At 38.6% G+C, this 12,553-nt stretch overlaps 1 protein-coding gene across 1 annotated transcript in view; it reads left to right on the forward strand.

Moving 5' to 3' along the window:
* LOC136719163 (phosphofurin acidic cluster sorting protein 2) overlaps nucleotides 1-12,553 on the forward strand; it is a 156,988-nt gene that overhangs the window by 77,634 nt on the left and 66,801 nt on the right. Inside the window, exon 2 of the mRNA XM_066697011.1 lies at nucleotides 3,773-3,860. Within this exon, the coding sequence (XP_066553108.1) occupies nucleotides 3,773-3,860 (88 nt within the window). The remainder of the gene's footprint in view (nucleotides 1-3,772; nucleotides 3,861-12,553) is intronic.

A 12,553-nucleotide genomic window follows, 5' to 3' on the forward strand; every position in this document is an offset into this window, starting at 1 on the left:
TATTCTGTTTGTTGTATTACTTTCACAAGCGTAATAAAACATAGCAGGAATCAGGACAAGGACAAGAAATCTTAAAATTAAATACCATTGATTTAAAAAATAAATAAAAAATAAATAAATATATATACACTCACCTAAAGGATTATTAGGAACACCATACTAATACTGTGTTTGACCCCATTTTGCCTTCAGAACTGCCTTAATTCTACGTGGCATTGATTCAACAAGGTGCTGAAAGCATTCTTTAGAAATGTTGGCCCATATTGATAGGATAGCATCTTGCAGTTGATGGAGATTTGTGGGATGCACATCCAGGGCACGAAGCTCCCGTTCCACCACATCCCAAAGATGCTCTATTGGGTTGAGATCTGGTGACTGTGGGGGCCAGTTTAGTACAGTGAACTCATTGTCATGTTCAAGAAACCAATTTGAAATGATTCGACCTTTGTGACATGGTGCATTATCCTGCTGGAAGTAGCCATCAGAGGATGGGTACATGGTGGTCATAAAGGGATGGACATGGTCAGAAACAATGCTCAGGTAGGCCGTGGCATTTAAACGATGCCCAATTGGCACTAAGTGGCCTAAAGTGTGCCAAGAAAACATCCCCCACACCATTTTACCACCATCACCAGCCTGCACAGTGGTAACAAGGCATGATGGATCCATGTTCTCATTCTTTTTATGCCAAATTCTGACTCTACCATCTGAATGTCTCAACAGAAATCGAGACTCATCAGGCCAGGCAACATTTTTCCAGTCTTCAACTGTCCAATTTTGGTGAGCTTGTGCAAATTGTAGCCTCTTTTTCCTATTTGTAGTGGAGATGAGTGGTACCCGGTGGGGTCTTCTGCTGTTGTAGCCCATCCGCCTCAAGGTTGTACGTGTTGTGGCTTCACAAATGCTTTGCTGCATACCTCGGTTGTAACGAGTGGTTATTTCAGTCAAAGTTGCTCTTCTATCAGCTTGAATCAGTCGGCCCATTCTCCTCTGACCTCTAGCATCAACAAGGCATTTTCGCCCACAGGACTGCCGCATACTGGATGTTTTTCCCTTTTCACACCATTCTTTGTAAACCCTAGAAATGGTTGTACGTGAAAATCCCAGTAACTGAGCAGATTGTGAAATACTCAGACCGGCCCGTCTGGCACCAACAACCATGCCACGCTCAAAATTGTTTAAATCACCTTTCTTTCCCATTCAGACATTCAGTTTGGAGTTCAGGAGATTGTCTTGACCAGGACCACACCCCTAAATGCATTGAAGCAACTGCCATGTGATTGGTTGGTTAGATAATTGCATTCATGAGAAATTGAACAGGTGTTCCTAATAATCCTTTAGGTGAGTGTGTATATATATATATATATATATATATATATATATATATATATATATACATATATATATTTAAACCCACTCCTTTGAGATTAAATAAATTAGGATAAAGGTTGTGGGGGGGGGGGGGGATGAAAGGTGCACACACATGTACAGACAGTCATATTTCATGCATTTTTATTAGGCAATACATTTAGTTTAGTTCACATATAAAGACTTCCTATGTCAGCAAATGCTATAATTTGCCCTCAGTAGCGGCTGGTGAACTTTAAAATAGGTGGGACCATAATCTTGAAAAAAAATAAATGCATTTTTTAAGACGGACTACTTCACCCTGGGTTAGGGGGCGCCTAACAAAAATAAAATATAATAATATATGAGTGTAACACAGTTTGTTCCTTTGATCTAAATTGAACTTCTTATATGGACTTTTTAAGGAAGAAGAGATTTTTCAGGTCAAATAGCTTTCTACAGATGTTGCATGTAAATTTAGTTATTTAGTTACCATTACATGTACCAATATTCATGTTTCCGTATTCATATGTCCTTCACAACATCTTTACAGTCTCTTCTTTGCTTTTCTTCTCCCATACTGTATCCTCCAGCAGCTGAAAAATTCTGATGCGGTTTCATTTGTCCATAACACTCTTTAAGCATTACTGTTTTTATCCTTCACTTTTTAGAAACCAGTTTAAATGTTACATTTAATTGGTCTTTTTACTGTGCAAAGTAAAAACATTGACCTTCCTCTTGCCTGGGGGCTGAAATTTACTGAAACACAATCATTATATTTTATCTCCTTCCTTGATGTAAACTCACTGTACTCTTTTGTAAATGCTACTACAGTAGAAGCCTCTTATGTCAAACCCCTTGGACCTGTATGGCCTTATTAACCCAGCAAAGCACATCCCCCAACAAATTCAAAAGTATTCCACTTGAGCTGGAAAACTGAAATTATTGAGCAGTTGCAAAAGGGTGAACAAGCTAAAGCTATTCAGCTTTCTAAAAAGTATGGTGTGGGAAAGTTTCAGACTTTCAGCAATCACTGGCTATCATCAATCAATACTGTGTAATGAAAAGCAGACATATCTGATTGGTTCACTCCATTTGTCCGACTATATTGAGAGCCATGGGAGGTAGAGGTGTCTTGAGCAGAATGCGTCAAGCCATGGGTGTTAGTGCTTTCTCTCTGGTCTCAGGTAATTTGTCATGCAATCCCGGCTGCTGTTCACCTCCTGTAACCAGGCAAATAGCTGTTGATCATGTTAAACTGGCCAGACGCTGACTGCCTGAAGAGCAAGCAGATATGTGCTGCTCAAGCAGTTTTTGTTTACTGTTTTCTTTCTCGGCTAGGCTTCTGTTTGACTCTTTGCACAAGTTGAACTCTATGGTCAATTAATGTCAAAACCTGTACTTATTTTTTTCCCCCCCTGACTGAAACGCAAAGTGCATCTTGAAGGACTCATACCTACTAACACATCAGACAAAAGTAAAAACATTAGAGTGGAGTTTAAAGTATTTATTCGAGTATCTGTGATTCGTTTTTTTGTCTATAATTATTGCTTTTTGTAATTATGAATAAGAATGATTTCCTTTTTGAACTTTGCAATTTGAACCCTCTGTAGTAACTTGACAGAGAATGCTTACATGAATCCTGTGAAAAGTGCAGTGCTGTTGTGCGGCAGGCCAAGAAAACCCTTGCTAACTTATACCCCGTTTCCACTGGCCACGTTTAGGTGCACCTCCACGTGGCCAGGCTGTAACCGTACACCTGAACTTTACTGGCAGCGTTACCATTCATTGTCGTTAGGTACAGCTGCCCTAGGAAGTGAATGTGAGACACGAAAGGTCAAAACGCATTCTGACACGCTCGGCATTCTGGGATTTAGTGTTCAAAACTGGAGACTGAAATACTTTAAACATTAAGCGCAATAAACTTTAGACTGAAAAGTTTTTTTTTTTACAATATCTAACAGATAGTCTTATAGGGTGACCAGATATTGAAAAGAAGAAAACGGGACATATTGAAAAAATATTTATAAAACAAATTACACCACTTAAAAAATATGATAGATATGACAGTATGAGCCAATTGTGCGTCGCCCCCTTGGGAATCTCATTCACGGTCGGCTATGACATGTTCCTGTTTTAAACCAGTGCATGTTTTGAAAATGTGGCTGAGTCGGCATATGCCGGTTGAGACAGTTGTGAGCTCCATTGGATGTATGAAAACAAAAGTGAAAAGTGCAACTGGTGACAAAATACTCTTGATCAAAAGATGTAATGCCTAACCCTTTTTTCCTTACAAATAGTAATTTGGCCCAGTAATTTGGCATGTTTCCCAGAAGAACGATAATTGTGGGGTGACAGCACTTTTTTCTCTATCTTTTTGCATGATTTTGAAACTCTTAAGTAACTGTACATTCTCCCATTGCAGGTTGTGCAGTCTAACCCTTAAAAAGCTGATTGTCCTCAAAGAACTGGATAAAGACCTCAACTCCATCGTAATTGCAGTCAAAATTCAGGTGAGCAGTCCTTTTATGAGATTCATTAAGGCAGATCACTGTAGTGTCTTCATTGTTGTTGAATGGAGCAGAACACAAATTACACTGTCATTTTGTGCACACAGGATGCTTAATTTGCAAGTACTCGATTTGTTTTATTGTCATTACTCTAATTTGCCTGAATTTCTATGAATGCAGTTGCTTATTTATATTTATACAGCATTAAAAAATATTTAACCAAAAAAAAAAAAAAATTGACTCAAGTAGTCAGCGAAGTAATGTATATTATAGAAGTTATTTTTAATTATCACCTCAACTGCAGCTTTATACATGTTTTATTGTAGATCCATCTATAATAAAAGGTTATCTTGCATAATTAAAAGTTTATTGTATTTCTTACTACTATATCAGCTGTAGTATCCTTCGAAATCTACTGAAAATACAGTATCAAGAAATTGACCTTTGACTGTGTTGTCAGTCTGGCGGGTAGAGGGTAATTAGCTATTTATTATTATGTCTGATTTAAATGGTGTCTACCAAGTACTATGTGCTCAGATCAGTTTATGTAGTGGGTTCAGGACAGAGGTGTGTCCTTTTTGAGTCTGTTATACTTTGTATTACATTAGTACGGAGGGGAAATATAATGACTTAATCTGACCTTGCATTTTCTCAAAATGTACATGTAGGCTAATTTGCAAGAGTCTTAGCCCATCAGGGTGATGCCGTTAGCTTTCAGCAGGTGCAGAACAAAATGCAAATTTTCAAGTGGCCAGATGTGGTGCATAATTAACAGCTTCAAATTAATAATTTAAGAGAAACACCGGCTGGTGTTCTGTATAGACAAAATGCTTCAAAATGTTTTATTAAATTAATTTAATTTAATTAATGTTTATTATATGCATGTGTTGTTTTTTAGTTATACTGTGGTGTTTTTTGATGTTAAATGTTCATCACAAAATTAATTGCAACAAGTCACATTGGATAAAAACACTACAAATAATGTATACTATAGTTCTTTGTAATTGTATATAATTCACTGGTAAAGTTATTTTCCTTTGAATTTGATGAGGCTTGAGTTTGAAGTTTCAAATCCATGCTGACACAACCCCCCAACCCCATCAACAATTCAATAACTGACCAGTAACTGCACATTTCTGGGGGAAACACTGAATTGTATCTACAACATTTTTCCCTTTTCTTATATTTTTAAGACATTATAATCATCCTTTCAAAATGCACCCTCTTGGATTGTATCTAGGTCCTTTGCAATTCACCAGAGGATTCCATATTCACAAAATTGTAAAGATCATTTAGATCAGAGATCTGTATCCATCAAATGGCTTGTTCCTGTTGCAACATAAGCAGCCCTGACATGTGTCTGTGTTTTAGACCTGGTATCCCATCACTGTACATTATTTCATGAGGTGGCTGCTGCTGACTGAGGAGTAAGATGTGGTGTGCTGGTTATTCACAGTACATGGTGTAAGATACTGAACCGATTTATGGTTTAATTTCCTACCCATCTGTAGGATTTTTTTTTTGTGTGTACTGCATGATAGACAGAGGTTTTGTCATGGGCAAATGCTTAAATATTGCATATCCAGACTATTATTTTCATTAAGGTCCCAGTCATATGTGGTACCATTTTGATTAGCCAGCAATTTACAATGAATGTTTCAGTTTATTATGGTCATTATCATTGTTAAGTTACAGCATTAAGATTACACCGTGTAATGTTGAGTGTTATCAGAAAGATACAGTACACAATTCAAATTATTTCTCTGGTGAAGAAAAACCCTTCACAACAGTTGGCCAGATCAAGAACACCCTCCAGGAGGCATATCTGTGTCAAAGTCAACAATCAAGAGAAGACTTCACCAGAGTAAATACAGAGGGTGTCCCACCAGATGTAAAGTGGACATAGGAAGACCAGATTAGAGTTTGCCAAAAATCATCTAAAGAACCCTGTACAGTTCTGGAACAACCTTCCCTTGTATTTATTGATGGTGACTGTTGACAAAAGCAGCAGGATGAATTCTGAAGTGAGGGAAGAAACCCAGCATCTGTGTTTCAGTCTTCAGGCAGTCATTGACTGCACAGGATTTGCAACCAAGAATTGAAACTCACAATTTAATTAATGATTATGTTAGTTTGTCCAAATACTTTTAAGCCCCTAGAATTGGGGGGACCACATATAAAAATGTGTGTAATTCCTACACCGTTCACCCAATTTGGATGTACCCTCAAATTATCAAACTACCCTCAAATTAAAGATGAAAGTCTACACTTAAAGCACATTTTGATTGTTTTCTTTCAAATCCATTGTGGTGGCATACAGAGCCAAAATGATGACAATTATGTCACAGTCCAAATATTTATGGACCTAACTGTAGATGTATGTATGTGTGTGTGTGTGTGTATATATATATACACAGCCATAACATTATGACCACCTGCCTAATATTGTGTAGGTCCCCCTTAAGCCGCCAAAACAGCCCTGACCCGTCGAGGCATGGACTCCACTAGACCTCTGAAGGTGTGCTGTGGTATCTGGCACCAAGACGTTAGCAGCAGATCCTTTAAGTCCTGCAAGTTGGGAGGTGGGGCATCCATGCATCAGACTTGTTTGTCCAGCACATCCCACAGATGCTTGATTGGATTGAGATCTCGGGAATTTGGAGTCCAAGTCAATACCTTGAACTCGTTGTTGTGTTCCTCAAACCATTCCTGAACCATTTTTGCTTTGTGGCAGGGCGCATTATCCTGCTGAAAGAGGCCAATGCCATCAGAGAATACCATTTCCATGAAAGGGTGTACATGGTCTGCAACAATGCTTAGGTAGGTGGTACGTGTCAAAGTAACATCCATATGAATGGCAGGACCCAAGGTTTCCCAGCAGAACATTGCCCAAAGCATCACACTGCCTCCGCCGGCTTGCCTTCTTCCCATAGTGCATCCAGGTGCCATGTGTTCTCCAGGTAAGCAACACACATGTACCCGGCCACCTACGTGATGTAAAAGAAAACGTGATTCATCAGACCAGGCCACCTTCTTCCATTGCTCCGTGGTCCAGTTCTGATGCTCACGTGCCCATTTTAGGTGCTTTCGGCAGTGGACAGGGTTCAGCATAGACACTCTGACTAGTCTGTGGCTACACAGCCCCATATGCAACAAACAGCGATGCACTATGTGTTCTGACACCTTTCTGTCAGAACCAGCATTCAGTTTTTCAGCAATTTGAACTACAGTAGCTCGTCTGTTGGATCGGGCCAGCCTTCGCTCCCCACGTGCATCAGTGAGCCTTGGCTGCCCATGACCCTGACACCAGTTCAACGGTTTTCCTTCCTTGGACCACTTTTGATAGGTACTGACCACTGCAGACCGGGAACACCCCACAAGAGCTGCAGTTTTGGAGATGCTCTGACCCAGTCGTCTAGCCATCACAATTTGGCCCTTGTCAAATTCGCTCAGATCCTTACGCTTGCCCATCTTTCCTGCTTGTAACACATCAACTTTGAGGACAAAATGTTCACCTGCTGCCTAATATATCCCACCCACTGACCGGTGCCATGATAACGAGATTATCAGTGTTACTGACTTCACCTGTCAGTGGTCATAATGTTATGGCTGAGTGGTATGTGTGATATATACATATATATATACATATATATATATATATATATATATATATATATATATACAGTGAGGGGGAAAAAAGTATTTGATCCCCTGCTGATTTTGTACGTTTGCCCACTGACAAAGAAATGATCAGCCTATAATTTTAATGGTAGGTGTTATTTTAACAATGAGAGACAGAATAACAACAAACAAATCCAGAAAAACGCATTTCAAAAAAGTTATCAATTGATTTGCATGTTAATGAGGGAAATAAGTATTTGATCCCCTATCAATCAGAAAGATTTCTGGCTCCCAGGTGTCTTTTATACAGGTAACGAGCTGAGATTAGGAGCACTCTCTTAAAGGGATGTCAGGGACAAGACTGTAGACCTACACAAGGCTGGAATGGGCTACAAGACCATCGCCAAGCAGCTTGGTGAGAAGGTGACAACAGTTGGTGAGATTATTCGCAAATGGAAGAAACACAAAATAACTGTCTGTCTCCCTCGGTCTGGGGCTCCATGCAAGATCTCACCTCGTGGAGTTTCAATGATCATGAGAACGGTGAGGAATCAGCCCAGAACTACATGGGAGGATCTTGTTAATGATCTCAAGGCAGCTGGGACCATAGTCACCAAGAAAACAATTGGTAACACACTACGCTGTGAAGGACTGAAATCCTGCAGCACTCGCAAGGTCCCCCTGCTCAAGAAAGCACATGTACAGGCCCGTCTGAAGTTTGCCAATGAACATCTGAATGATTCAGAGGAGAACTGGGTGAAAGTGTTGTGGTCAGATGAGACCAAAATCGAGCTCTTTGGCATCAACTCAACTCGCCGTGTTTGGAGGAGGAGGAATGCTGCCTATGACCCCAAGAACACCATCCCCACCGTCAAACATGGAGGTGGAAACATTATGCTTTGGGGGTGTTTTTCTGCTAAGGGGACAGGACAACTGCACCGCATCAAAGGGACGATGGACGGGGCCATGTACCGTCAAATCTTGGGTGAGAACCTCCTTCCCTCAGCCAGGGCATTGAAAATGGGTCGTGGATGGGTATTCCAGCATGACAATGACCCAAAACACACAGCCAAGGCAACAAAGGAGTGGCTCAAGAAGAAGCACATTAAGATCCTGGAGTGGCCTAGCCAGTCTCCAGACCTTAATCCCATAGAAAATCTGTGGAGGGAGCTGAAGGTTCAAGTTCCCAAACGTCAGCCTCGAAACCTTAATAACTTGGAGAGGATCTGCAAAGAGGAGTGGGACAAGATCCCTCCTGAGATGTGTGCAAACCTGGTGGCCAACTACAAGAAACGTCTGACCTCTGTGATTGCCAACAAGGGTTTTGCCACCAAGTACTAAGTCGAAGGGGTAACATACTTATTTCCCTCATTAACATGCAAATCAATTTATAACTTTTTTGAAATGTGTTTTTCTGGATTTTTTTGTTGTTATTCTGTCTCTCACTGTTAAAATACACCTACCATTAAAATTATAGCCTGATAATTTCTTTGTCAGTGGGCAAACGTACAAAATCAGCAGGGGATCAAATACTTTTTTCCCTCACTGTATACATAATTTACATTAACATCTGGAGGTAAGATTTTATTTTTAAAATGTGTGCAACTGTAATACAATTATGCTTGACATGCGAGTAGAAAATACAATTTTTAATCACAATTATAATAAATACAATTTAATAATTACATATTTGTATGAAAGCATAAATAAGCAAAATGGTAGCACAGATATAGTATAACCAAAAACGTCATCGATTAGTTTGTATTTGCAGTAATAAGTTATCCTATCTTAATTTAATATACATCCACATACATTACAAATAGTTTATGTGCATCCTAGCTGGTTCTGTCACCTTAACAATGAAAGACTTCATATAATACCAAAATAACAACATACAACATGTTTATAGCCTAAAACAAAACAAATCGCACAGACTAAATAAACTCGTGACCCGTGGCGTGCTGTGCGGTGCTCTTTACAGAGTCTGCATTCAGGATCCTCACATGTCAAACCTGCAAACTTTTACAAACCGATAGATTTCACTTAAAAGAAGGTTAGACGTCAATAATGTGTTAATTGCAGAAACAAGATACATAGCATTTCTCACTTGTTGATACTTACAAATAACGCCCTAATTGCATTGATTTCAAACTGTGTTTTCGGTGCTGGTGAATTGAAGCCGGCGATAACAATAGCATGGATAACAATACATGGCGTTTAAATCCCCTTTATTATAGCAAGTTGCTTGATCCGTGTATCTTCACAGACAGAACAAAATAAACTGTAGTCTTTATAAGCATTAAACGTACATACAATTTACAGACAAGGTACCTATTTAAGTTTGAAAGAAAATAGGTTTCAATATATTATTATTATTATTATTATTATTATTATTATTATTATTATTTATTTATTTCTTAGCAGTCGCCCGTGTCTAGAGCGACTTACACTCTGTGATTAGCAGAAAACTGAAACCAACTCCTTACAATAAAATGACTGAACGTGATGCACCTTCTTTGACATTTATACATTATTGATATGTCTGATTTATGTCGGTTTGTAAAAAATGTCAGGCCCGGCGCCACGGGGGACAAAAGGGGGAATATTGTGCCCCCTCACATTATATTTTGATTCGGTTATCAATTGTCCATGTAGAAATGTCTTATGGTAATGTGCATTCTTGTTACAAAACTGACGTGCGTTGCCGCAGATTGTCTGTACTTTTAGTTTCACTGGCTTAAAAAATACTACACTGTAGTACACTACACTACTACAAAATGCAAAAAGTATAAATATGCAAGATAATTAAACTGACGCAAATCTTAATTACCATTTTAATTGTTTGAACTGTTGATACAAATAAACATTTTTAATCCGTCATCCGTATTAGAATGTGTAGTACATTTTGTTTCACTTCTTGAACTCAGCTGCTTTTGTTTTTTAATAAAGAAAAGTTTTCCAAAAGTAATCTAAAAGTATTCTGATTACGTTACTGACTTTGAGTACTGTATCAGATTAGGTTACAGATTATTTTGAAAACAAGGTAATCAGTATTCTGTAACGGAATACTTTTTAAAAGTAACTCTCCCAACCCTGTATGTGTGTATAATATATATATATATATATATATATATATATATATATATATATATATATATATATATATATATATATATATATATATAATGTATATGTGTGTGTATATAGCTTATTCTTATTCTCTTGTCTACCAGTGCGTTTAATTCTCAAACACATCCGATTTACACTTTCCGTGTCGCCTGCCGTCATTCAATGCAGAGGCTGAGGGGGGATGGGGGGCGGGGTCACAGATCACTCCGTTTCGATCGGATTTCTCTGCCAATAGGCTTGATTTGTTCAGAACAACCTAATGATTAATCCAGAATTAGTTGATGTTCTATGTAACACAGAGAAGTTCAGATCCAATTATGTAAAATCATTGTAAACAGAGTTTTCCATCTTGACACCTGTAAATATACTTTTTCATACACCATTTTTATAGGAATAATGTGTTTGTTTTTCATTCTCACTTATTAGTGTTTTCCGTTGTCCCACTGCTGCTGTTTCTCTCTCTCCTATTCTCCAGCTGCAAGTTTTTTTTAGAGAAGCAATTCCATTGCTGATCTCCCAACAGCAGCTATTTAGAAGGATAATCTCTTTTGACTGAAGTGAGAGGAATATTCAAAACAAAGCCTGATGTAATCCCTTAGGTAATAAGTGAAGCAAAACAAGTGTGAGAGATCCTGATAACCATTTAATAATGGGAGATTAGTGAAATGTATCAATCCCAAGCAGAAATTAAACCATTCCCACCCCCCTTCCCCACTATTCAAAAATGAACACTTTGTTTGTAAATTATCCTCTTATTTGTGAGGAGAATAAAACTGAAACCGTTTAGCTGTGGATTTTTTTTTTGGAGAGATACAAATTCCACAGGATTTTCAATCAGCTATTAGTGATTTCAGTCCACTAGGACTCTGTGCTTCTCTGGAAGGGTTGAGATAAAGCACACAATCTCTGAAGCACACCTTGTCAAATCCCTCTGCTGTTTTTCACACTGCAAGCTCAGAGTGCCCACAGCTCAACTATCACACCAATTTGAGGATCTGATGAAGCTATGACTGTAAGCCACCTGAACCTGCAGTTGTTTCAGAAGCCACAGGAAGTTGCTGTAGTGCGATGAACTGAAGGTCACCCAGACGATATTCTACCACCTCCAATTATGCCCCCTTGATCTCTTAACTAAAGATGGCAATTGCATTGAAGAATAGCTCAATCCAAGGTATAGGACACATCCTGCACTGTGGGTGGAGTCCTGTGTCACATGTTTTGAGCTCATAATTTCCAGGTGTTCTCTGAAATGGGTTAAGTTGAATAATGAAACTGCCCTTCATTCTTGTAAATAACCAGTACTTATTTATTTGGAAGGTCTGTAAGGGTATCCCACAGTAATAGACAGCTCTTTATTCAGGTCCACATTGCTAGTTCATTTCGTATTCCATGGCACAGCCTCCAGTATACTTGTTAATTCTATGAGTGGTGCTGTTGGGACTTCAGGTTTAGGTCAAGCAATTGGATCTGATGTCTTCTCATTTGTGCTGATTACAAAGTCACTTGCAGTTTGTTGCTGTGGTTGTGGAGACCTTCTGTTTTATCTGAGACCAACTCCTTTCTAAAAGGTAGTTTATACTGGTATTTGATTTATTTTGTTTGTACTTAACACTGTCAAACATGAAATGGGCAAAAAGCAGTAGGTGTCACTGTGAAGAATACAAGCATATGAAAAAAGTACTGTGTAAAAAGTACAGGTATATGTTTAGACTTTCTTGGTTATATTGATCAGATACATCCTGGGGCGGATTGATTAGTGCTGTTATTTTATGAAATCAGTATCTTGTTTTGTATTGACTTAGACCTTAATTGAAATGCATGGCAGTAGATTTGCAGACCTTTATAGTGCAAGACTGAATTAAGTTTTATGAATGGATGGGGGAGAGGGGAGGTGCAGATTGTGTAATAATAAACAGTAAATAAATAGTTTGATTATAATGCATTTT

Source organism: Amia ocellicauda, chromosome 23 (assembly GCF_036373705.1).
Source record: "Amia ocellicauda isolate fAmiCal2 chromosome 23, fAmiCal2.hap1, whole genome shotgun sequence".
Lineage (NCBI taxonomy): Eukaryota > Metazoa > Chordata > Actinopteri > Amiiformes > Amiidae > Amia > Amia ocellicauda.